Below are 27,674 nucleotides of genomic sequence, written 5' to 3'. Positions count from 1 at the left end.
TCAGGTTATTATGTGAGTATAGGTGGCCATAAATCTGAGTGAAGATCCATGACATGCGGAGTCCCGCAAGGCTCAATTCTTGTGCCACTCCTGTTAACACTGTATATGCTCCCACTGAGCCAAATAACGAGAGATAACCAAATTGGCTATCAAAGTTATGCAGACGACACTCAGATCTACTTAACGACTATAGCCCCATTGACTCCCTGTGCAAATGCATTGATGAAGTTAACAGTTGGATGTGCCAAAACTTTCTGCAGTTAAACAAAGAGAAAACTGAAGTCATTGAGTTTTGAAACAAAGATGAAGTTCTCAAGGTGAATGTACACCTTGACACTAGGGGTCAAACAACTAAAAATCAAGTCAGGAATCTTGGTGTGATTCTGGAGTCTGACCTTAGTTTCAGTAGTCATGTCAAAGCAATAACTAAATCAGCATACTATCATCTCAAAAATATCGCAAGAATTAGATGCTTTGTTTCCAGACAAGACTTAGAGAAACTTGTGCATGCTTTCATCACCAGCAGGGTGGATTATTGTAATGGCCTCCTTACTGGCCTTCCCAAAAAGACCATTAGACAGCTGCAGCTCATCCAGAACGCTGCTGCCAGGACATATCACACCAGTCCTCAGGTCTTTAAACTGGCTACCATTTACATTTAGGATTGATTTTAAAGTATTATTAATGGTATATAAATCACTCAATGGACTAGGACCTCAATACATTGCAGATATGCTCATGGAATATAATCCCAACAAATCACTCAGATCATTAAGATCAGATCAGCAAGAATTACCAAGGGTTCACTCAAAGCAAGAAGAGTCAGCTTTTAGCTATCATGCCAGTCGCAGCTGGAACCAGCTTCCAGATCAGACCTGCTCCAACAGTAGTCACATTCAAATCCAGACTTAAAACACATCTGTTAGCTATGCATTTACCGAATGAGCACTATGCTGCGTCCAAACTGATATTTTGCAGTATATTTTATATGCACTTTTAAATTCAAATCACTTTTACTCCCGTTTTATTCTTTTTAACACATTTTAACAGTTTTAATTAAAATCACATGTATAATTCTCAAGTAAAACATCAAATTCTTCTTCTTTAGGCATCCATTCTGTCTTGTCTCAGTCTATCATGTCCAGGGTGTTTAGACTAACATGGCAGTAATTGCGAAATAGTCTGGTGCAGGACAGCATGAGAATTCCATTCCAAAGATGTTCAGTGTGACGGGCCACACGGCAGAAATTGCGAAAGAGTCTGTAAAAAAAAGTGGGAAGTGAACAGCATGGCGGAAGATAAAGACGACATCTGACATGGTGAAGAAGGCATGGGGACGAAATAGATGAATTCATGAAACAAAAATATAACTTCCAAACAAGGGATGTTTAAGTTTTTAGGTATATTAGATTTCTCTTATTTTTAACTGCTTTATATTCTTATGTTTCCTTTTCTTGTAAAGCACTTTGAGTTGCAATTGTGTATGAAACGTTCTATGTAAATAAACTTGCTTTGTCTAATAATTTACATTAGAATTTGAAAATAAATGCAATATTTGTTAAGCTTACCAGACTACAGATGAAGAAGCACTTCTGCAAGATGATGACGGCTTCAGGCCTTCTAAAGTCCTGTAATCTGTCCTCATTTATGTCCAAGAGAGACCACTCATGTTCTGTTCACTTCTATCCAAAGTTTACACTTCTAATTTTTCCTTAATCAAAAACATTTAAAACCATTGTTTTCTTTCTTGGCACGTCTCTGCTGTTGTTTGATGAGATTGAAGGCAGACGATACTCCTCACCGCACAGATGGTGTCCTTTGGCAGGGGCGGCAAACCCAGTGCTGCAGTTACTCCTGACCTTATTTCTCTGCAACTGCTCCAATCCTCTAAACTAAACTCTAAACTGATCATTCTTTTTGTAATCTGTAGAATTGGAAATATATATATATAAACCATATATATGCATACATTAGGGTTATAAAGTCTACATGTTGAAAATACAAGTTTGGAAATTAATTTTCATTAATTTAGTAAAATGAACAATAAGATACATTTACTAATTGTGTAAAATCCATGTATATACAATAATGTAGTAAAATAATTTTTTGTTAGGGTTAGGGTTAGGGTTAGAGAGTAAAACCTAAAGCCTGAATCACAACAGAAAGTACTCATAAAATATGAACTACTTGTATATAATAAAAAGTTGTTGTGTCCTTATGATTGTGTTATTGTAGTCCTTAAACAATTGTGAAGTCAAACCAAACCAAACTTTCACATCTTTCACCGGTCCAAACTCAACCCGGTCTGATCTAGGCTAAATGATCTGAAAGAACAGTCATTTCTGAAGAGTGACCAATGTGAAATAGAACATTTTAATTTTCAAAATTGAAATTGTTGTCATAAATGGACCTTAGTTAAACTCAATTAAATCTTGATCTTTGAGTTGGTTTACCCTGAGATGTGAAACTTTTTTTGGTTTCAGATCTGAGTTAGTTTAAGCAACTCTGAGTAAACCGATTCCAAATTAAGCATGTGCACAAACCAGTATAATAAGCCTCCATCACTGGAGCTCAGATATTACAATTTACCACGGCAACATCACATGAAATATTGGATACTTTTCACTAGTAAAACTGGAAGTGCTCCTGCTAGTGTGTAGCAATAAAATGATGTATAATATAATTATATTTATGTATAATTACACAATTATATTTTAAAGAAAAGAGTTGTTGTGGAAAATTGCTGCTTGAGTCAATGTGTTTGTTTTTAAGGTCCCATTTTTCCTGATCCCATTTTTTTTAACTTTAGTTAGTGTGTAATGTTGCTGTTAGAGCATAAATAATACCTGCAAAATGATAAAGCTCAAAGTTCACTGCCAGGCAGTGTTGGGGGTAACGCATTACAAGTAACGCGCATTACGTAATAATATTACTTTTCTGAAGTAACGAGTAAAGTAACACATTACTTTCTAAATCTACACATTAATATTTAAGTTACTTTTTTAAAAAAGTAATGCAAGTTACTTTTTTAGTTTAAGTAATTCAATAAAAAAGATGTACTGAATTAAACTGAACATAGTCACATTATGCACTATATGCGTACATGCTTGTGTGGGAACTGTTTGAGTCAGAAACTCAGATGGCAGACCAGTGCTCGACTTTTGCGATGGAAATATGCAATTTCTGAATGCAGAACTTTTCAATTATAAAACACCTGCAAGGCCTGAAAGAGATCAAGCCTCAGCCAAGAAAAAGTAACGCAAATTAACTAAAAAGTAACGTAAGCATTACTTTCCATGAAAAGTAACTAAGTAACGCAATTAGTTACTTTTTTTGGGAGTAACTTAACATTGTACCGCATTACTTTTAAAAGTAACTTTCCCCAACACTGCTGCCAGGCAATACATTTTCTTTAACAGAATTATTTTTTCAAAGCCTGCATCGAACTGCCAGTTTGGACTACAGGCTTACACACGAAACATGAACACATATTATATTGCGCACCATAAACACAATCATAGCTTCAAAAACACATAAAAAAACGGGACTGATGAAAAAACTCATCACTGTTATAATAAATAAATTGAGGGCTGTAATATATGAAACATTATTAATTTCCATGCAGAAGCAATCCCATGAACAAAGGCTAATTACATGATAATAGGCATAAGACTTTAAAGGACATAGAAGGCTTTCTGACTTTACAAATGTTTGACATTAGTAAAACCAAAGTATGCCAAGCCAGTTTCGAACCCCTGCATGCAGCACTAAACACTACACTAGCGGTTCTGATGAATGGACTCATAAGAAACGTAAAAGAAATTGTTCAGATGTAACAAAGTGAAATAGGCCAAAAGATCCTCAAAAGCTACACATCAAGTTGAGATCCAAAGAAATTCAGGAACAAATGAGAAAGAGTATTTGACACTGGTTTGAGGCTCCCTTCCATGCTTTCATAATGAGGATAATAGTGCCACCCCAAATTTAATATATATAGAGACATCTAAAATGTTCTGGGAGGCGGAGGCCCGAGGACTGGAATTGAGAACCACTGCTCTATAGAATAACCTGTGTCTGGCTAGGTTTTTTTCCCTCCTAGGATTTTTTTACCCTCCTGACTAAAAAAGCCAATATGTATTTTCTCCTAGTAGGGGAGTCAGCTGACATTGGCTGAACTTAGCACCATTTTCTATATGTTTCATTATTACTACGCTCGCTAGTACAGTTTAATCTTACATAATTGGTTGCTATTTTACCTTATAACAAGCTGTCGATCCGGAAATCTGAGCATGTTTAACAGACAAAGCTCTGTGTTGCTCGCTCCAGGCAACAACTCAAAAGCATCCACTTGACCCTACCCGTTCTCACCAAGATGCGTACAAATGACACGCAGTGTGATTATCGTGAAATAGATACGCCAAATTCCAATTTTGCGTGCATATGATACGCCAGTCCTTCCCATTCACTTATATGGCGAATCGTTTCTTGTTGTTTTATTTATTGTTTTTTTCATTTGTTTTCTGTTTTTTTTTCCCCATTGTCGCTTGGGTTCAGGGTTAGATTTCACATTTGTTTAAGCAGGTTATTTAATATACAGGTTTCTCTATGCTTTTGTCCATATTTAAGCCATGGTCGCTTGGAGTTGGGGTTAGAGTTGGGGTTTGGGATAGGATGTCATTTTTTTTTATAACAAAAAGTTGTTCTAACCCTAAACTCAAGCGACAATGGGAAAAAACAGAAAACAAATGAGAAAACAATAAATAAAACGACACGAAACGATTCACCATACAAGTGAATGGGAAGGACTGGCGTATCATATGCACGCAAAATCGGAATTTGGCCTATCTGTTGCACGATAATCACTGCGTGTCATTTGTACGCTTTTTGGTGAGAATGGGTTGGCTTGACCACGCTGTACTTCCGAGCGCATTACACTCCCTTATATCTCATTTCCTTCTGCACATGATTATAGAACTCTGTATAGAACTGTTTTTTTTTGTCATAAATTTTCTATGGGGGGGCCGCAAAGGAATGCACCATAAGGGGGGGCCACACGCTGAAAAAGTTTGAGACACACTGTCCTAGTCTCTCTGTTTTGTCCAAGATGGCCATTCCTGAGTTCTCTAGTCTCTCGGTTTGATCCAACCTGGTCGTTCCTTAGTTCCCCAGATTCTCTGCCCGGTCTAAGATGGCCGAGCCCAAGCTCTCTGAAATCTGCCTAGCCCAAGATAGCCTATTCCGAGCTCTGTCTTGCCGAAGATCGCAAATCCCAAATTTTCTTTACTCTCTGCCTTGCCCAAGATGGCTGATCGCACTGAACTCCCTAGCCTGGCCAAACAGGCCACTCTCTGTACTGTTTCCATCTCTACCCAGGTTCCTGGGTAGTTCCACCCAGTTCCACCTGGGTTCCTGTCGCCTACAGCACCACCTTGGGATCCAGCTCCTTCCTGGCCTCTGGTTCCACCAGCTCAGCCCTGGCCTCCTTACTTTGCCAGTGCCACCCTGGCTTCCTGATCTGCCGGCGCCGCCCTGACCAGATGACAGGGCCCTGTCTCACATCATGGGCCTGGCCCTCCGTCCCTCCCCATGTCCACCTCTGCTACTCCATCCACCTGTACTCCAGTTCTGTCTTTCCCCAGTCCATGTCTATTATTTTGAAGTTCTCTTCTGTTTTAAGTTTTATGTAGTTCTTTTGTTCCACTACTCCTTGTCTGATAATCTTCCCAGGTGTCTGGTTTTCTTGTTAATCCAGGTGTATACATTGCCCTTATGTTTCAGTTTTTTTTTTTTTCGAGAATTGTTTCTAAACCTACTGCATTTGGATCTCCTTTATTACAGAAAGTTTGCTAGTGATTAAGAGGTGAATTCCTAAGGTTGTTTATGGTTAAATCAATAAGATAGAATAGAAAAAAATGCCAAGGCTTGAATTGATGTGGTTTCATGAAAAATTGAATGAGTTACAATATTTAGCCTTTACTGTGATGATATGTAACATGAACCATTCAACGTAAACATATTTGTTTTTCAAAATGTATTATTAACCATTTGTTCTGCATTAGTTCCTGTGAAACTACTTATTAAGTAGTATTATTATTTAAAGAATTTGTGTTCTCTCCTGGCATGTCTCTGCCGTTGTTCACTGAGATTGGAGGCAGATGCTGGCGGAGATGCCGCTTTCATACTTCTCACCACACGGATGGTGTCCTCGGGCCATGGCGGCAAAACCCAGTGCTGCAGTTTACTGACCATAGTGCTCTGCAACTGCTCAAATTCTCTAAGAGTAAACTAAACACAAAGAAACTAAACAACAGCAGCATAGGTCAGGTCTATATCATAGTCTATATATAGACTGTGCTATTACATGTTATGAAAAAGAAACACTCCAATCCTATTAACTCCTATAAACCCATACAGCAATCATTTTATCACTATTTAACCGGTGTTTCCAACCCTATTCCTAGTAATTAGAGTTATCCTGACCAGGGGCGTCGGGCTGGGGGTAAAACCAGTACTGATTACCAGGGCCCCAAAGGAAGAGAGGGCCCTTAAAACGTCTGAAATATATTATGGGGTGGGGCATGGTGGCCCATCAGGACTGCCTATGCATAGGGCCCTAGATCTTGCGCAACGCCCCTGATCCTGACCACATGTGAACACGAAGCTGACTATAGAAGAAGTCAACACACAAAGTGGCCATTTGATTTTTGAGCCTCTAGTGTTGGTGTTATGAACAGTGTGACAACTTACCCCACTCTCCCCTATTAAAAAAAGTATACATCTCCAGGCTTAAACCAGGCTTGATGACATACAGCCTAAATATGCGACCTCCGGAGGCTGCAGCCTTTGGATTGAGAAACGTCATTCCCTCTTGGTCATTCAAACACACACAACTAATGTCTCTTTTAATTTAACCAATCCATGATTTCTACCACAAATATTCTGTAGAAATGTGTTAAATTATGTATTTTCTGTGTTTTGATGGCTGAATGTTCAGCATCCTGGTACTCAACAATATTTGTTTACAAAACAGTGTATACACAAGCACGATACACGCTTGATCAGCACACGTAATGAGGGTGATATGTTCTGTATTTACTTGAACCCTATCAGAACATCTCCTGGCAGATGCGCAGTCTAGTTATCATCATGGAACTATGTGACCCATTATGAACCTGACACCTTAGACATCCAAACGAAAGTGTTGGAAAGAAAACAAATACCTTAATATAAAACATAGAACTATAAATACTAATTTATACGCTGTGATGAATCAGCTGTTTGGGTGCTCATGTGGTTTGGTTAAGTATAAACTAGTCTAGTCTAGTGTGTAAGAGTTCATGTTAGGTTATGAACAGAAGAATGAACACAATAGTTGCATTCAAGATCAAAAATTTTTTTTTTAATAATAAATTTCATCATAATGTTTGCTTTGACTCAGAGATACCTGCATATCTAAAAATAACTACATGTAAAAATTCATCAAAATTAAACACAAATCCAAATGCTGAGTGTTTACATAAAACTTATCAATCAACCATAACTAATAACACAAACAAAATTTGATTTAAATATTCAAATAATTGTCTACGATTCACATACAATGCTTGTAAATGTTTATAAAAGTTATTTAATATCTCCATTTATCGTGACTTACATATAAAGAGTTATGAAGATGGAAATAAATGATACCCATAACCAATACCGATCTATAAATGGCAAAGTGTTGCAACCCTTTAGAGTGAATTAACATGACCAAATAGAGCCGATGGATTCTGCTGTGCACACAGGAGCATCTCTATAAAAGAAAGAAGTTTTCCCCACTTCAACTAAACCTCACACAGACCCATTCACGGTAAGATCATTTACTACACCTGTATCTGCTAGGTTAGATTGATTATACCATTGCATACCATTCAATAATATACTATACCATACTATACGTTACTGAATTATGCAATAATATACTATACTATGCTGTACTATACCATACTACACTACACTATACCACACTGTATATTATATATACTATACTGCACTGTATTATGTTATAATATGCAATGCTATACTACACCATAATACACTATACTAAGCTATGATATACTATACTGTATTGCACTATACTATACTAAAACAATTTGACTGCATATAAAGTAAAGTGTAATTCTAACAGGTATTTGACAGCTATCTTCTATATGTTTAGTGAACAAGACCCTGAACATCATTTCTCTGAACTGAGGCTGTGAAAAAGGTAAAACAGAAGTTTCTGTTTGTATGATTTAATGCAGTGGTTCTCAAACTTTTTCAGCATGCGGCCCCCTTTGTGTACGGTGCATTCCTTCGCGGCCCCTCCAAAGAAAATTTATGACAAGAAACGTTCTAAAACTTCACATTTTAATTAAACAAAACATTAAATTATACAAAGTAGTGCTGCCTTATTTTTTTTAGGTTTAATTTCACAGAATTCATGATAAATTAATGTATTTTATAAAATGACATAAAACTGGGGCCCCCCTGGCACCATCTCGCGGCCCCCCTGGGGGCCCGGACCCCAGTTTGAGAACCACTGATTTAATGAATAAACATGTAGAGATCAGACTCAATAGAAACACTGTCACTGATTTAATGTGATTCAGAAATCAAACATCTGAACACAACTGACTGAATGCTCCTGTAAACATCCCTACACTACAAATCCTTAAAATGATCATTAGAGCTTCATACAGTACAAATATCTGTAATGTAATATAAACATGGCTACTTAGAAAATACTTGACCTGTCTTACATTTAAGTTGTGTTACATAATACTCTCAATTACATTAATTTTACAATATGGAAACAATCATAAAGGAAATTGTGTTTCTGGATGAGTAACACTTTAAAATGCTGAATGTAAGTTTCGCTGAATTTTAAAGAGCAGAATCATGGGAGACGGTGAGATGGAGTGTTTTGGCCCGGCGGCCATTTACCTCCGCAAACCAGAGAGAGAGAGGATCGAGGCGCAGAATGCCCCATTTGATGCCAAAACAGCCTTCTATGTATCTGATGCAGATGAGATGTACCTGAAGGGTACTCTTGTTAGTAAAGAGGGTGGCAAAGCTACCGTCAAAACTCATAGTGGGAAGGTACGTTCATTTAATCTTTTACTGTTATTAACATCTCGAGTCATGTCTAACTCATCCTGATGCTGTTGTTTATTTTCAGACTGTAACTGTCAAAGAAGATCAAATCTTTCCCATGAATCCACCAAAGTTTGACAAACTTGAGGACATGGCCATGATGACCCACCTCAATGAAGCCACTGTGCTGTATAATCTCAAAGAGCGTTACGCAGCATGGATGATCTATGTAAGTCTAACAACATCACTTTTAATACCTGCGATGAGGTTGATGTTGAACACACGTCTCTGTTTCAGACCTACTCTGGTTTGTTCTGCGCCACCGTCAATCCATACAACTGGCTCCCGGTGTACGATTCAATTGTTGTGGCAGGTTACAGGGGCAAGAAAAGAGTTGAAGCCCCTCCCCACATCTTCTCCATTTCTGACAACGCCTACCAGAACATGCTCACCGGTCAGACACTCTTTAAAAAGTTTTTAAACAAATAACTAAAAATGTTTTCTAGTGAACACAAAACTAAACCTAACCATTTTTAACGTTCTAGTCTGTGTACGATTTCCAAGTGCACATTAATTCTAAATATAACATGTTGTAAAGTGTAAGATCTCATCTTAATGAAATAACATGCTCTGCTACTAAACAACTTTTAACACATTTCCTCAGATCGTGATAACCAGTCTATCCTAATTACGTGAGTTTAGATCTTTTCTAATATTCATTCATTTTTCATGACAACAAAATTTTCTAATGTCCTTTGTATAAACTTTATACTATTGTATTGTGAATGTAACAATTACATTTATGTTTCCACACTTCAGCGGAGAATCCGGCGCAGGAAAGACGGTCAACACCAAACGTGTCATCCAGTACTTTGCGACAATCGCTGTGGCTGGACCAAAGAAGACAGAACCTGTTGCGGGAAAAATTAAGGTTAGCAAACGCACAATACTGTAAAAATAATCAAAGTTTAGTGACATAACTCTTGTAAAGAAATTACTCATATGCGCCACGGGGTTCGCTGGAGGATCAAATCATCGCAGCCAACCCCCTGCTGGAGGCTTATGGTAATGCCAAGACTGTGAGGAACGACAACTCGTCTCGTTTTGTAAGTTAAAGTCTGATGAAATGCATTATCGTTTGTGTTATACCTTTCCAAGATGGCAGACATTCAAAGGTGTCCTAAATAATGTTTTAGGGTAAATTCATCAGGATTCACTTTGGGACAACTGGCAAACTGGCCTCAGCTGATATTGAAACTTGTGAGTAGCACCGTTTTAAAACCATATTTTATCATTAAACAAGCATGAATATTAGTCATCTGAAGCCAATGTTATCCTGTAAAGATCTGCTGGAAAAGTCAAGAGTAACATTCCAGCTATCTGCTGAGAGGAGCTACCACATCTTCTACCAGCTCATGACTGGACACAAACCAGAACTGCTCGAGTGAACACACATTTCATGCACAAATTCATGCACACTCTTGCATAGATCAAATGTCTAAGAGCAGTGTTAATATAATCCACATGAATTCCTTACAGAGGCACTTCTGATCACCACCAATCCATATGACTATCCAATGATCAGCATGGGTGAAATCACTGTCAAGAGTATTGATGATGTGGAAGAGTTCATTGCCACAGATGTACGTGGTAGACAACAACATTGTTATTATATATTTGCATGAGTAGAAATGATGCTAGCACATAAGATAATGTATTTTAAAAACAACTTACTTGGCTCTCACAAACAAATAGACTGCTATCGACATTCTGGGCTTCACTGGTGAGGAGAAAGCAGCCATCTACAAGCTGACAGGTGCTGTGATGCATCATGGCAACATGAAGTTTAAGCAGAAGCAGAGAGAGGAGCAGGCTGAACCTGATGGCACTGAGGGTGAGAGATGAACTATCTGAAGAGAGATGATAGTAGTATCCCTGTACAAGCAATCATTTATTGACCATTATCTCCAAAAATTTGCTTGCTTATAGAGGCTGATAAAATCTCCTACCTCATGGGCCTGAACTCTGCAGACCTGCTGAAAGCTGTGTGTTACCCCAGAGTGAAGGTCGGAAATGAGTATGTGACCAAAGGTCAAACTGTACCACAGGTGATGATGAGTAACACAATTAATGTCTCCTGAACAGACAAAATCTAAAATCATCTAAGATCAAATTCATGACCTCTGTACACTCTTTCACAGGTGAATAATTCAGTTAGCGCTCTATGCAAGTCAATTTATGAGAAAATGTTCTTGTGGATGGTCATCCGTATCAATGAGATGTTGGACACAAAGCAGCCCAGACAGTTCTTCATTGGTGTGCTGGACATCGCTGGATTTGAGATCTTTGATGTGAGCATCAGTCACTAATGTTTCTAAGAATCAAAATATAAATGTAAAGATATAAGAGTGAAAATTTGCTTGTGTTGAAATGTCAGTTCAACAGCTTGGAGCAGCTTTGCATCAACTTCACCAACGAGAAACTGCAACAGTTTTTCAATCATCACATGTTTGTGCTGGAGCAAGAGGAGTACAAGAAAGAAGGCATTGAATGGGAGTTCATTGACTTTGGAATGGACTTAGCTGCCTGCATTGAGCTTATTGAGAAGGTAAAAATGAAGACTTGACAAAACAATGTTTATATTATGTACTTGTGCTTAAGCTTGAGTATTTCTCCACCAGCCAATGGGCATCTTCTCCATCCTTGAAGAGGAGTGCATGTTCCCCAAAGCCACAGACATGAGCTTCAAAAACAAGCTGCATGATCAGCATCTTGGCAAAAATCAAGCCTTCCAGAAGCCCAAACCTGCCAAAGGCAAGGCAGAGGCTCACTTCTCTCTAGTGCACTACGCCGGCACTGTTGACTATAACATTACTGGCTGGTTGGACAAGAACAAGGATCCACTAAATGACTCTGTTGTGCAACTCTATCAGAAGTCATCCGTCAAACTTCTGTCTCTCCTGTATGCTGTTAGTGCAAGCGAAGGTAAAAATGACAGAACAAGTGATGACAATACAATAGTTATAAAATTAATTATAATATTATATATTTATTAACTTGTATCGCCTTCACACAAAACAGCTGAAGCTGCTGGAAAGAAAGCAGGCAAGAAGAAGGGTGGTTGCTTCCAGAGTGTGTCTGCACTGTTTAGGGTACGTTTGGCTCAATACTAGGTGAAATGTTGTATTTTAAGTTAAGATTACTGTCCAAGTCAACACAACAATATTGATTCTACAGGAGAATTTGGGTAAGCTGATGACAAACCTGAGGAGCACTCACCCTCACTTTGTGCGCTGCCTGATTCCCAACGAGTCCAAGACTCCAGGTAAAGACTCCTGAGTCAAATGTGCAATGATTGTTTAAGTTACTTAGAGAACTCATGGTCATGTCTGTTTTAGGTCTGATGGAGAACTTCCTGGTTATCCATCAGCTGAGGTGTAATGGTGTGCTGGAAGGTATTAGAATCTGCAGAAAGGGTTTCCCCAGCAGAATCCCCTATGGTGACTTCAAGCAGAGGTATTCTGTTTAAACAATCACAGTGTGACATTAATCTCACTACAAATACAGTCAAGACCTATCATTAATGTTTCAAAACATTTGATTTCAGATACAAGGTATTAAATGCCAGTGTCATCACTGAGGGACCGTTCATTGACAACAAAAAAGCCTCAGAGAAACTCTTGGGCTCTATTGATATTGACCAAACTCAGTATAAGTTTGGACACACCAAAGTATGTGATAGAAGTTTATTTGATATCTTGAAGTCATACTAGGTAGATAGAGACAACAGGTTTACTACCAGTTCAAATAAATCCTGTGGTGGGATTGCAGGTGTTCTTTAAAGCTGGTCTGCTGGGTACTCTTGAAGAGATGAGAGATGAGAAACTAGCAACGCTGGTAACCATGACTCAGGCTCTTTGCCGTGGATATGTCATGAGGAAGGAGTTTGTCAAAATGATGGAAAGGAGAGAATGCACATTCAAAATGTCTAGTAAACACATTCAATGAAATGGTTTCAAAGAGAAGTGTTAACTGATGATATTTTACACAGAGAATCAATTTATTGCATTCAATACAACATCCGCTCATTCGTGAATGTGAAACACTGGCCATGGATGAAGCTGTACTTCAAGATTAAACCTCTTCTGAAGAGTGCAGAGACAGAGAAAGAAATGGCAGCCATGAAGGAGAACTATGAGAAAATGAAGGAGGATCTAGCCAAGGCACTAGCGAAAAAGAAGGAGCTCGAGGAGAAAATGGTGTCACTCCTGCAGGAGAAAAATGATCTTCAGCTGCAAGTAGCATCTGTGAGTGCTGCAGTGCTTATTCCCACATTGATAGATTTCAACAGGTTCAAGAAATTAACCTTGCCCTCATCCCATTTATTAGGAATCTGATAGTCTCAATGATGCTGAGGAGAGATGTGAAGGTCTTATCAAAAGCAAGATCCAGCTTGAGGCCAAACTCAAAGAGTCAACCGAGAGACTGGAGGATGAGGAGGAGATCAATGCTGAACTGACTGCAAAGAAGAGGAAACTGGAAGATGAATGCTCTGAGCTGAAGAAAGATATTGATGACCTGGAGCTCACCTTGGCCAAAGTGGAAAAGGAAAAACATGCAACAGAAAATAAGGTTCACATTTAATCACATCTTCTTAACACGGCTCATATATTTATACTTGAAAAGAAAACCACTGAAGAATCCTTTCATTCAGGTGAAAAACTTGACTGAGGAGATGACCTCTCAGGATGAGACCATTGGCAAGCTGACCAAAGAGAAGAAAGCCCTCCAAGAGGCACACCAGCAAACCCTTGATGACCTTCAGGCAGAGGAAGACAAAGTCAACACTCTGACTAAAGCGAAGACAAAACTTGAGCAGCAAGTGGATGATGTAAGATGTTAAACATGACAATTAGATTGTAAATAAATGAAATAAATTTGTCTGAATGTAGGACATTCTAATGTAGTGACTTTTGTGAACAGCTTGAGGGTTCACTGGAGCAAGAGAAGAAGCTCCGTATGGACCTTGAGAGAGCAAAGAGAAAGCTTGAGGGTGATCTGAAACTGACCCAGGAATCACTAATGGACCTGGAGAATGACAAACAACAATCAGATGAAAAGATCAAAAAGTGAGGAGCAGATAGAAAATTTGTAAATATAATCAAATACACATTTTACAAAACATTACATTTTTTAAAACAGGAAGGACTTTGAGATAAGTCAACTGCTCAGCAAGATTGAAGATGAACAGTCTTTGGGATCACAGCTTCAGAAGAAGATCAAAGAACTTCAGGTAAATCATTCATATGTTAAACTTAAGTACATAACTGGGGAATTCACACTACCAGTATTACAAATCTAAGTGGATATGTTAAAATCAGGCCCGTATTGAGGAGCTGGAAGAGGAAATTGAGGCAGAGCGAGCTGCTCGTGCTAAAGTGGAGAAGCAGAGAGCTGATCTCTCCAGGGAACTTGAAGAAATCAGTGAGAGGCTTGAGGAAGCTGGTGGTGCCACTTCTGCCCAGATTGAGATGAACAAGAAGAGGGAAGCAGAATTCCAGAAGTTGCGTCGTGATCTGGAAGAGTCCACCTTACAACATGAGGCTACAGCGGCCGCTCTCCGAAAGAAGCAGGCAGACAGTGTGGCTGAGCTCGGAGAACAGATTGACAACCTTCAGCGTGTTAAGCAAAAGCTGGAGAAGGAGAAGAGTGAGTACAAGATGGAGATTGATGACTTATCAAGCAACATGGAGGCAGTGGCCAAATCAAAGGGTAATCACAACTGGAGGATCATTAAATGAAACTCCATAATGAGACAAAACATGAGTAAAACACTTTTGTATTCTAAAAGGGTAATTTAGAGAAAATGTGCCGCACCCTTGAAGACCAACTGAGTGAAATAAAGGCCAAGAATGATGAAAATGTTCGCCAGCTTAATGACACGAGTGCCCAAAAAGCAAGACTTGCCACTGAGAATGGTTAGTGCACAACAAAATTTTGTTCTAAATAAAATTGTTCAATAGAATGATTAACACAAAGCGGAATAACAGGTGAACTGGCTCGCCAGCTGGAGGAGAAAGAAGCTCTTGTTTCTCAGCTGACCAGAGGAAAACAGGCTTTCACTCAACAGATTGAAGAACTCAAGAGACATGTTGAGGAGGAACTTAAGGTAAATCATAACACATAGTGAAATGTATTTCCATTTCAATAAAACCATGGAGACCCAGACTTCTAATGCAAATTAAACATGTTTGATTTTAGGCCAAGAACGCTCTGGCCCATGCTGTCCAGTCTGCTCGCCATGACTGTGATTTGCTCAGAGAGCAGTATGAAGAGGAGCAAGAGGCAAAAGGTGAACTTCAGCGTGGCATGTCTAAGGCCAACAGTGAGGTGGCTCAGTGGAGAACCAAATATGAGACTGATGCTATCCAGCGCACTGAGGAGCTTGAGGAAGCCAAGTATAAACAACATTTAAGTAAATTATTGAGCAATTCATATCTTATAGACCAATGCATAATTCTATTGAATTTTCCACAGGAAAAAGCTGGCCCAGCGTCTGCAAGAAGCTGAAGAATCAATTGAGGCTGTGAACTCCAAGTGTGCTTCTCTGGAAAAGACCAAGCAGAGATTGCTGGGTGAAGTTGAGGACCTCATGATTGATGTGGAGAGAGCAAACTCATTGGCTGCCAACTTGGACAAGAAGCAAAGAAACTTTGATAAGGTAAGGAAAACATGCCATTTAAAAACCTAAACTTCATGGAATTCATGAACTTTAATGATTACGTTTCTATTTTTGTCAGGTCCTGGCAGAGTGGAAACAGAAGTATGAGGAAGGTCAGGCTGAGCTAGAAGGTGCTCAGAAAGAAGCTCGTTCCCTCAGCACTGAGCTCTTCAAGATGAAGAACTCCTATGAGGAAGCCCTTGATCACCTGGAGACTCTGAAGAGGGAGAACAAGAATTTGCAACGTAAATGGCACTTTTATTTACACATCATCAAAAAAGAAGCATTGAAACTATAACTTTTATAACTTTTATAACTGTATTTTGTACCTTTAGAGGAGATTTCTGACCTTACTGAGCAGCTTGGAGAGACCGGAAAGAGCATTCATGAGTTAGAGAAAGCCAAGAAAACAGTGGAGGCTGAGAAATCAGAGATCCAGACTGCACTGGAGGAAGCTGAGGTAAATCAACATTAAAACCATGCAAGAATCTTATACTTACTCACTCTGTCTCACTCTTCTAGTATGTTAATAAGACCTCACTACTCTTTATTAGGGCACTCTGGAACATGAAGAAACCAAGATTGTTCGTATCCAGCTTGAGCTGACCCAGGTCAAGAGCGAGATTGACAGAAAGATTGCTGAGAAAGATGAGGAGATTGAGCAGATCAAGAGGAACAGCCAACGAGTGATTGATTCCATGCAAAGCACTTTGGATGCTGAGGTAAGGAGCAGAAACGATGCTCTGAGAGTCAAGAAGAAGATGGAGGGAGATCTCAATGAGATGGAAATCCAGCTGAGCCACGCAAACCGCCAGGCTTCTGAGGCCCAGAAACAACTCAGGAACGTCCAAGGCCAGCTTAAGGTAATCTTCCTTCTGTAAAATGTCTTCAAAAATGTTTAAATGTCTGAGTTAGACTTGAAGCATGAATATTGACACCATAATCCTGCCACAGGATGCCCAACTGCACCTTGATGAAGCTGTCAGAGGACAGGAGGACATGAAGGAGCAGGTTGCCATGGTAGAGCGCAGGAATAACCTGATGCAAGCAGAGATTGAGGAGCTGAGAGCTGCACTGGAGCAAGCTGAGAGAGGCCGCAAAGTGGCAGAGCAAGAGCTTGTGGACGCCAGTGAGCGTGTGGGACTGCTGCACTCTCAGGTACTATAATTGTACAATAACACTAAACTTGAGAACAGCTGTTTGAAGGTAAAAGTGAGGTTTCTGACTGAAGCTGTTGATGTCTCACAGAATACAAGTCTTATTAACACCAAGAAGAAGCTTGAGAGTGATCTGGTCCAGGTTCAAGGTGAGGTGGATGATGCGGTCCAGGAGGCCAGAAATGCAGAGGAGAAAGCCAAGAAGGCCATCACTGATGTGAGTGTTTGCTACAGTCTACTTTCAATGTAGAAATTCTTCTAAAGAGCATGTGCAACCATATCATTCTCAAATGCAGATTTGATGTGTTTTTGTCCTAAAGCAAAGTTAATGATATTTGGCTCTCATTACAGGCTGCCATGATGGCTGAGGAACTGAAGAAGGAGCAGGACACCAGTGCTCACCTGGAGAGGATGAAGAAAAACATGGAAATTACGGTCAAAGACCTGCAGCACCGTCTGGATGAGGCTGAGAGTCTGGCCATGAAAGGAGGAAAGAAACAGCTCCAGAAACTGGAGGCCAGGGTAGGTTTGAATGTTTAGGTGCTCACAAGTCCTGACCTTGGCAGAGATCATATTGGTTAAAACAATTGTTCACATCCATGCTATAACACTGAGTAGTGGAAATTACTAACAAATATGGTTAGCAACACAATTTAAACGAACCAAAAAGAGTTACATACAGTGAATTCAGACATGTTAAATTACAAAAGACTTAGGTGTTCTAGTAATGTTACACAATATATCAGCACTCGTGTAGCTTGTGCATTTAAATAAAAGGAACAAAACTTACTGTATCATGCTTCTTTACTGAAGGTGCGTGAGCTGGAGTCTGAAGTAGAGACTGAACAGAGACGTAGTGCTGAAGCTCTTAAAGGAGTGCACAAATACGAGAGGAGAGTGAAGGAACTCACATACCAGGTACTTACCATCTGTACAGCAGTAATAACAAATAACAGATGAGTCAATCTATAATGCTGGATAGTGATTTAACCTCTTTCACCTCTACAGACTGAAGAAGATAAGAAGAATGTGATGAGACTGCAGGATCTGGTGGACAAGCTGCAGATGAAAGTCAAGTCCTACAAGCGTCAAGCTGAGGAAGCTGTGAGTGATGGTTTTGTTTCTGAACATTGTGATGTCATCTCAAAAGTTCATAAATCAAATGAGAAGATCCAAATTAACTAACAACATAAATCTCAATTTACAGGAGGAGCAGGCCAACACTCACCTGTCCAGATACAGAAAGGTGCAGCATGAGATGGAGGAGTCACAGGAGCGCGCTGATATTGCAGAGTCCCAGGTCAACAAGCTGAGAGTCAAGAGCCGTGAGATTGGAAAGGTAAGCGCTACCTGCTGATACTGTAACCAAACTGCTACCTGAAATAAATGCAGAATAAACACATACGTAGATATATGCATACATTAGGGTTATAAAGTCTACATGTTGAAAAAACAAGTTTGAAAAGCAATTTTCATTAAGTTAGTAAAATGCACAAAAGGATACATTTACTAATGGTGTAAAATCCATGTATATACAATAATGTAGTAAAATAATTTTTTTTTGTTTGTTTTTTAGGGAAAAGAGTAAAACCTGAAGCCTGAATCACAACAGAAAGTACTCATAAAATATGAACTACTTGTAACTAATAAAAAGTTGTTGTGTTCTCATGGTTGTGTTATTGTAGCTCTTATAACAATTGTGAAGTCAAACCAAACCAAACTTTCAGCAATCCAAACTCAACCCGTTCTGATCTGGGCTAAATACTCGAAAGAACAGTCATTTCAGAAGAGTGACCAATGTGAAATACAGACATTGTAATTTTCAAAATTGAAATTGTTTTCAAAAATGGACTTTTAAAATACTTACAATCACTAAAAAGCAACAAACATTTAAAAACCAAAACATTTCTCAAGTCTTCACCTAGAGCCCATTTCTAGGAGGTTCAAGCAACTCAGTTAAAACTTGATCCTTGAGTTGGTTTACCCTGAGATGTGAAACTCTTTTTGGTTTCAGATCTGAGTTAGTTTAAGCAACTCTGAGTAAACGAATTCTAAATTAAGTATGTGCACAAACCACTATGAAAAGCCTCCATCAATGGAGCTTAGATATTACAATTTACCAATCATAGCTTCAAAAACACATGAAAAACAGGACCTTTAATTTTCATCACTGTTAAAATAAATAAATTGAGGGCTGTAAGTTATGAAACATTATTAATTTTCATGCAAATGCAATCCCATGAACAAAGGCTTAAATGACAGCAGCTAAAAATGATAATAGGCATAAGACTTAAAATGACATAAAGGCTTTCTGACTTTACAAATTTTTGATATTAGTAAAACCAAAGTATGCCAAGCCAGTTTCAGTACTCCAGTCAATGACAGTATACCTACACTGCACCCCTGCATGCAGCACAACCCATTCTCACTCCCCAAAGCGTCAAAATCTGAAGCATGTTCAAACGCCTTCAGCGTCAGTCTGAAGACGCGAAGGGTGCCCCTATGCGTCACTATATCGAAGAAATGGGAACTCCGTTGCTTTCGTGCTAATCCCTCAGCGTCGGATATAGACGAAAGGGAATCCCGGAAGGTAATGCCGTCACGTTATGCGGCGATCGGCAGGATCATGCCGCTTCTGGACGGTAACTACTCATTTTTTGTTCCAAATTTTTTTATCATTGTCGCTTGGGGTTGGGGTTAGAACCACTTTCTGTTACATAAAATTACATCCTAACCCAAACCCAACTCTAACCCTAACCCCAAGCGACAATGGTTTAAAAATCAGAAGGCAAAAAGTATAAACCAATACAGACATCCTAACCCAAACCGGAACTCTAACCCCAACCCCAAGCAACAGTGGCTTAAAAATCAGAAGACAAAAAGTATAAACAAACTGACATCCAAACCACAAATCTAACCCCAACCCCAAGCGACAATGGTTTAAAAATAGGATATATATATGGTTTAATAAAATAATGTAAGTTTATAATCAACTACAAAATCAACTACATTGGCACAAATATAATTTGTCATTTAAATGCCATTAAGTGTTAATACTCTGTCAAATAGTTTTATAACAGCGTCATGAATATTCTTCAGTTCGTAGAGTTTCCTCCGTGTGTTTAAAAAATAAAATGAATCATCCAATAATAACAATAATTAAAATGTATTAAATTATATTTTATTGCATCTGGTGACAGATTCCCCTAAAATTCTATCAAAAACGGGTTAAGCCAGGCAGCGTTGGGTTCATATCGCTGGAAAAATATTTAATTACATTAAATTTATTGTTAGTTTTTTCTTCTATGTTAGAAAATTTCAGAACCCTCTGTGTTAAGAAGAACAAGCTCTGTTAGTTTGTCAGTATTTTATGTATTGTGCACATACATAAAGTTAAGTATAATCTTTTGATGTGTCTGTTGCAATAGTTAACAAGGTGACCCACCCTCCACCCATCATTACAGCGTATCAGGTCAAAAGAAAGCTGAGTAGACTTCGCCCAGGGAAAGGAGCAGGCCCTGACCGAGTGTGTCCCAGACTGCTCAAAGCATCTGCGGCTGAATTGGCAGAGCCCCTCCAGCACGTTTTCAACTTGAGCCTCCAGCTGGGGAAGGTCCCAGCATTGTGGAAGACATCATGTCTTATACCAATTCCTTAGAAACTGTTTCCCAATGAGCTAAATGACTTTAGGCCTGTTGCTCTAACTTCACATATAATGAAGATGCGCTGGTAAAGGTAGTGAATGATCTACTGCTCTCTGCTGATTCTGGCTCTCTCTCCATACTTTTGCTACTTGATCTCAGCTCTGCCTTCGACACCGTCTGTCATGAATTACTCACTACTTGTCTCTCTAATTTGGGTATTTCTGGTTCTGCTCTTTCCTGGTTTTCTTCCTATCTCACAGACAGACAGTTTTTCATCTCAGTTAAGGACTCCAAGTCACCTACTGTCCCCCTGAAGTGAGGTGTTCCCCAGGGATCCGTTCTTGGGCCCCTTTTATTCATAATCTATATCATACCACTCGGTCAGATTTTACAACGCCATGGTCTCAACTATCACTTTTACGCTGATGATATTCAATTATACTCTATTTGCACACCCACCCTATCTCCCCAAATTGACAAAATTTCAGCTGGTGTAAAGGACATAAAAGATTGGCTTAATTCTAACTTCCTCAAACTTAACATGGATAAAACTGAGATCATTTTTATTGGAACCCCGTCACTAACCGCCAATATCTCTTCAAATTTCACCTGTGAAATTGCTGGTTCTCACATCACAATATCCAATACTGTCAAAAATCTAGGTGTAATCATTGACTCAACACTCTCTTTTCAGTCCCATATTAATTCCATTGCAAAATCTGCGTTTTTCCACCTCCACCGCATTGCCCAACTCCGCCCATTCATCAGTACCAAAGACCCTGAAACTGTCATCCATGCATTTGTATCATCAAGTCTTGATTACTGCAATGCCCTTTTCATTGGTCTACCCGTCAGCTCCATCTCCAGGTTACAATATATCCAAAACTCAGCTGCTACACTTCTCACTCACACTAAGCGTTCTGCCCACATCACTCCAATTTTGAAAGATCTCCACTGGCTCCCGGTAGTCCATCGTATAAAATTCAAAATCCTACTGCTAACCTTTAAATCTCTGCATGGTTTGGCTCCCCCTTATCTCTGCAATATGCTCGTTCCCTACACCCCAACTCGCTCACTACGTTCCTCTGACTCTAAATTTCTTGTTATCCCTCGGTATCGCCTCTCTTCAATGGGGGGCAGATCTTTCTCTACTATTGCACCCAAACCCTGAAATTCTCTTCCCCGCTCTCTCTGCAGTGTAAATAATATAATTGAATTTAAATCACTACTCAAAACCCACCTGTTTTCTGAATGCTACTCCTGCTGATTTGATTGCGCTGTATTCATTCCAAATTCTCTGTGAATGTTATGTTTTGCCTCTTAATTCCCGTTTTGTATTTTTGGACCTGCCTTTGTCTCTTCTGTACTTTTGTGTCCATTATCATTGTCATCTTGTTAAAATTGTTTTTTTTTCTTTTGATGTAAAGCGTCCTTGAGCTCTGGAAAGGCGCTATATAAATAAAACTTATTATAATGATCGCCACCCACTGCACAGCACGTTTAGTAAACAGAGAAGCGTGTTCAGTGGCAGATTGCTGTCATTTACATGCTCTACAGATATGTTAGGGAGGCCTTTTGTCACTAGAGCCATCCAGCTCTTTATTGCTACACAGGGTGGGAGAGGAGAGATGGACTCTTAAGCAGGAGTCTGTGTCTCTAAATTCTATTTTTGTGGTATTATGAGTGTTGTGCTGGCGATTTTATGCCCTCCTATACTATCTGGACTGAACTAGCCTTTCTTATATTTGTGTACATATATAGATGTTTTTTAATATTTGTATTTATTTGTATTGTATGTGTTATATATGGAATTTTGTTGTTTGAGCTACAGGATGCCCTAAATTTCCTTTGGGATAAATAAAGTATCAATCAATCAATCAATGTCAGTCTTATGAACACCCCTTTAAGTAAAGTGTTACTGTTTCTTAAACCCTGGGGAGTTTGCAGATATTTAGGATAGTTATGCTTAACTTAGGACTTTCTTGTATATGTTACATTATGCTCGCTAGACGCTAGTACTGTTTAATCTTAGCCGTTAAGCTTACCAGACTACAGATGATACAGCACTTCTGCAAGATGATCAAAGCTTCACACCTTCTAAAGTCCTATAATCTGTCCTTAATTATGTGTCGTACAGAGACCCCTCATTATCTTATTTTTCAGATATAACTGTAACACAGGTAAACATTCTATAATGTAATAACATGCATTTATTACATTAATTTGGATCAAGCCTGTCTTGAGCATTTGGCCATAGATTCTCATCCACATCACAATGAATGTTATCATTGTTCAAGCACCTTGGAAAAAACCTTTTAACATTGATCTACATCGATGTCATCACATGCATCACCCATGGCCTGATGGAGGGTGACACACTCAAGGGGTTGGCGATCATAGACCTTCCACCTTTATGCTGAAAAAAAATCCTCAATAGGTTTGAGGAAAGGAGAGTATGGAGGCAGGTAGAGGGTCATGAATCGAGGATGGGCTTGAAACCATGCTTGAACAATCTCTGCCTGGTGAAAGCTGACATTGTCTCACACAATTACATAGGTGACCCCTAGACAGGCCGGCTCAATTTCATCGAGAAACTTAAGATGTGCAGCATTATAGGAGCCAAGTAATGGCCTGTGACACCATCTTCAGAGATAGCTGTGCACATAGAGATGTTTCCTCCACGTTGTCCAGGCACTTAGACAGTGGCCCGATGGCCGATAATGTTCCGTCCACGGCAACAAGTTTTGGCAAGGTTAAAGATCGCTTTATCAACATTAATGTACTTGTGATTGTTCACATCAGCGTCAAGCACCATAACCCCCTAAAAAATATATTTTTGTTAGTTCTTTTTACAGTGTTGTTCCAATATACATATGATGCAAGTGATGCTTCAAATAGTAACAGTAAAACAATATACAGTATAGTGCTGTACCTGAACATACTCAGCCCTTAGTTGTTTTATCCGGTCATCGTTTCTCTCAAAAGGCACCAGGTAAATGTGTTTCATTGATACCTGGTGCCTCTTCAAAAGGCAGGCTACTGTTGGTAGGCTGATGGATGCCACATTGGCAAAGGTGTCATTGTTCTCCTCAATTGCCTGTTTTATATCTGACAGCCGTATATCATTCCTGGCCCTCACCATTTCCACCACTGCCAACTCTTGCTGGTCGGTTAGCACACGGCCACGGCCACCACTATGGGGTTTTCTGTCAATTCTAAGCATAGAACAGAGAATACTATCAATAGATCATACTGTACAAATACTGTTACATGTCTTATGAATTTCCATGCATTACAATTTACTGTGAATGTAATAGTATACATCCTCCACACTTACCGAACTATAGAATTGACAGTTGATCTTTTTAGATTTGGATCAACTAATCTGGCAGCTTCTACCATAATAAGGCAATGGTTCACCACATGATTAACGATGATGGCCCGGACTTCTTTAGAAACAACAGTTCTGCCTCTCTCTCTCTGATGACCGACCATTTGATGGGCCCATGCCCACCTCTTTGATCTCTCTGTTGGGGCCCATCCCCACCTCTCTGATGGATTCCCCATCAACAAGCTCTTCCTATTCCTTGTTGTCAATCTTGCTCCATGTTGAAAGAAATTGCCAGTGTTTAAACCCCCACTTACATTTATACCTAATGACTAATTGTGGTTACCCCTATCTGAAATCAATTAGCAATAACGAGTATTCATCAGGTGTGGTTAATTTATATGTTTGTACAAACAAACATTTTATTTCTGTAGTTCTCAAAATCCATATACTGTTTATTGCTGAAATGAAAATATATAGGTTTACCAAACATTTCAGTGATTAACCATTAAGATCAGTTGGATTAAGTGCTGGTCAAATGTATTTACACAAATCAGAAGAGAAGCATATCAAAAGAATCATGAGCATTGCATTGTGAAAGACAATTACTTCATATGAAAGATATTGATGACACACTGATTAGCTGTGGTAAAAAGTGAAAGTACAAAATGTTCAAAATTACACAAAGTCAATTGAACGTGTGATTACATGTTAGAAAAAGCAGACCTTTGATGATCTGCTTTGAGTTTTGTACTAACAGTTGTGAGGTTTTACCACATACTTGTGATAATAGTACCAAAACAAATAAAAAAACTGTATATATAGAGACATCTAAAATGTTCTGGGAGGTGGAGGCCCGAGGACTGGAACTGAGAACCACTGCTCTACAGAATCAGCTGTGTCTGGCTTTCTCTCAAGGATTTTTCCCTGATAGGATTTTTTTCATCCTGACTAAGGGGCTGGACACACCAAAGCTTTTACGCCGGTGGCCGGCGCATGTTTTCAATAGTTTCCAATGGAAGCTCTGCGTTTTTCAAATAAGCCAGCAGCGCGCGGTTTTCTTCCGCGCCGAAAACCGGCGCCTGGTGGTTTTTCCGCGCTCAGCGCTGAGCACCGAGAGTTGCAAAATGTTCAACTTTGGATGAAAAGCTCCGCTCGTCAATGTCTGTTCTCACGTGGCACCAACCAACCGTCTCACAGCTGACGTATCAGAGCTACCAAAGCGCTTAGCTGAAGAAAGCTGGGAATCAGCTCAAAAACAGCTGGCATTCGGCGTCCAGGCGTTTTCAGCAGCGTCTAAAAGTTTTGATGTACACAACCCCTAAAAAAGCCAGGAGGGTTTTTCTCCTAGGTTTTTCAAACCACGGGGAGTCAGCTGACATTGGCTTAACTTAGCCCCATTTTCTATATGTTTCATTATTGGCCTACTATGCTCGCTAGTACAGTTTAATCTTACCCAATTGGTTGCTATTTTAGCTTATAACAAGCTGTTGATCCGGAGATCTGAGCCTGACAAAGCTCTGTGTTGCTCGCTCCAGGCAACAACTCAAAGCATCAAACTGGAGATACATACTTATTTATATGACTATATTTGTGTTTTAATGAAACACTTACAACATTAGAAATGAATGATTAGCCAAGAGGCTAATAACAAAACAGATTTTATGTACACATTGTGCTGCTGTTATCTCAAAAATAGGTCATATGTCTCTCTTCATTTTAACAATCCGTGATTTCTACCATTTTTATTCTGTAGAAATGTTCAGCATCCTGGTACACAACATTTGTTTACAAAAACGCACACACACAGACACGCACACGAACAAAACACGTTTGATGAACACACGTTACGTGATGAGGGTGATATGTTATGTATTTACTTGAACCCTATCAGAACATCTCCTGGCAGATCCCAGCGACTTATCATCAGGAAACTATGTGACCCATTATGAACCTGACACCATAGACATTTAGACGAAAGAGTTGGAGAGAAAAAAGATCTTAATATAAAACAGAGAACTATAAATACTCATTTATTTGATGTGTTGAATCAGCTGTTTGTGTGCCCTTGTGGTTTGGTGTAGTCTCTAGTCTATTGTGTAAGAGTTCATGTTAGATTGTGACCATTAAAATGAACACAATATTTTCATTCAAGATCAAATAAATGTTTAAAATGATCTTCATAATGTTTGTTTTGACTCAGAGATACCTGTATATCTTAAAAAACTGCAAATATTTGTTTAGGTAAAACTTATCAATGAACCATAACTAATAACTTAAATAATTTTTGATTTAAATATTCAAATAACTCTACGATTCACATACAATGCTTGTGAATATTTATAAAAGTCATTAAATATCACCATTTATTGTGTCTTACATATAACGACTTATGAAGATGGAAATAAATGATGCCCATAACCAATACCGATCTATAAATGGCAAAGTGTTGCAACCCTTTAGAGTGAATTAACATGACCAAATAGAGCCGATGGATTCTGCTGAGTACACACGAGCATCTCTATAAAAGAAAGAAGTTTTCCCCACTTCAACAAGACCTCACACAGACCCATCCACGGTAAGATCATTTACAATAACTGTATCTGCTATAGGTTAGATTGATTGTACCATTTCATACAATACAATTATATACCATACCATACTATACTATACTGAATTATGCTATAATAGACTAAACTGTGCTATTCTGTACCATACTACATTATACTGAGCTATAGTATACTGCACATTATATTATTACTGCACAGTAATATTCTATCATATACTACATTATACTGAGCTATGATATACTGCACATTATATTATTACTGCACAGTAATATTTTATTATATACTACATTATACTGAGCTATAGTATACTGCACATTAAAATTCTATCATATACTACACTATACTGAGCTATAGTATACTGCACATTATATTATTACTGCACAGTAATATTCTATCATCTACTACCATACACTGAGCTATAGTATACTGCACAGTATATACTATAATATACTACATTACACTAAGCTATGCTATACTAATTTTACACTATACTTCAGTATATTAAATTATAGTATATTTAGTATATTAGGCCATACTACACTGTACTTGACTATATTCTGTACTATACTGCAGTGTACTATATACAATACTGGACTGGATTATGCTATAATATACTATTGCTGTGCTATACTATATCACACTACACTAAACTGAGCTACACTATACTATACTGTACTGCACAATACTATACTAAAAAGATGTGACTATACATAGATGTGACTGTAATGTGTAAAAATAACAGATATTTGAAAGCTATCTTCTATATGTTTAGTAAACAAGACCCTGAACATCATTTCTCTGAACTGAGGTTTTGAAAAAGGTAAAACAAAAATTTCTGTTTGTATGATTTATTGAATAAACATGCTCGTAGATTTCAGACTGAGTAGAAACCCTGTCACTGATTTAATGTGATTCAGAAATCAAACATCTAAACACAACTGACTGAATGCTCCTGTAAACATCCCTACACTACAAATCCTGACCATTAGAGCTTTTATACACTAAAAATGTCTGTAATGTAATATAAACATGGCTACTTGTCCTTGACCTGGACATCAACTTTAAAATATGGAAGCAGTCATGAATTAAATGGAACTGAAACACAAAGAAATGCTCAATGTAAGTTTCGCTGATTTT

At 38.7% G+C, this 27,674-nt stretch overlaps 1 protein-coding gene and 1 long non-coding RNA gene across 3 annotated transcripts; one reads left to right on the top strand and one right to left on the bottom strand.

Moving 5' to 3' along the window:
- Positions 1-342: 342 nt before the first annotated feature.
- On the bottom strand, positions 343-9,940 carry LOC141359507 (uncharacterized). 2 transcript variants are annotated; one of them, XR_012365998.1, is made up of 3 exons: positions 9,916-9,940; positions 1,569-1,892; positions 343-1,260 (listed from the first exon to the last, which is right to left on the bottom strand). It is a non-coding gene; the product is annotated as an uncharacterized lncRNA (long non-coding RNA). The 2 variants fall into 2 exon arrangements; XR_012365997.1 differs by lacking the exon at positions 9,916-9,940 and adding an exon at positions 6,413-6,427.
- LOC141359505 (myosin heavy chain, fast skeletal muscle-like) lies at positions 7,808-18,663 on the top strand. Its single transcript, XM_073862083.1, has 41 exons — positions 7,808-7,852; positions 8,201-8,247; positions 8,912-9,123; positions 9,203-9,346; positions 9,415-9,571; positions 9,782-9,809; positions 9,937-10,049; positions 10,132-10,223; positions 10,314-10,377; positions 10,462-10,562; positions 10,659-10,760; positions 10,873-11,011; positions 11,107-11,225; positions 11,319-11,468; positions 11,555-11,725; positions 11,799-12,102; positions 12,199-12,269; positions 12,355-12,442; positions 12,516-12,633; positions 12,725-12,848; positions 12,949-13,090; positions 13,174-13,424; positions 13,507-13,749; positions 13,832-14,008; positions 14,101-14,246; positions 14,320-14,410; positions 14,499-14,894; positions 14,975-15,095; positions 15,168-15,286; positions 15,379-15,575; positions 15,655-15,838; positions 15,918-16,083; positions 16,174-16,298; positions 16,393-16,701; positions 16,793-16,996; positions 17,087-17,212; positions 17,347-17,517; positions 17,809-17,913; positions 18,004-18,099; positions 18,203-18,334; positions 18,572-18,663. The coding sequence occupies exons 3-41, from the start codon at positions 8,923-8,925 to the stop codon at positions 18,581-18,583; spliced, it is 5,799 nt and encodes a 1,932-aa protein (XP_073718184.1). The 5' UTR covers positions 7,808-7,852; positions 8,201-8,247; positions 8,912-8,922; the 3' UTR covers positions 18,584-18,663.
- The last annotated feature ends 9,011 nt before the right edge of the window (positions 18,664-27,674 follow it).

This window comes from Misgurnus anguillicaudatus, chromosome 23, assembly GCF_027580225.2.
Source record: "Misgurnus anguillicaudatus chromosome 23, ASM2758022v2, whole genome shotgun sequence".
NCBI classification, from domain to species: Eukaryota; Metazoa; Chordata; class Actinopteri; order Cypriniformes; family Cobitidae; genus Misgurnus; species Misgurnus anguillicaudatus.
The sequence above is the reverse complement of the archived record's forward strand: the minus strand, read 5'-3'. Positions and strand labels throughout refer to the sequence as shown.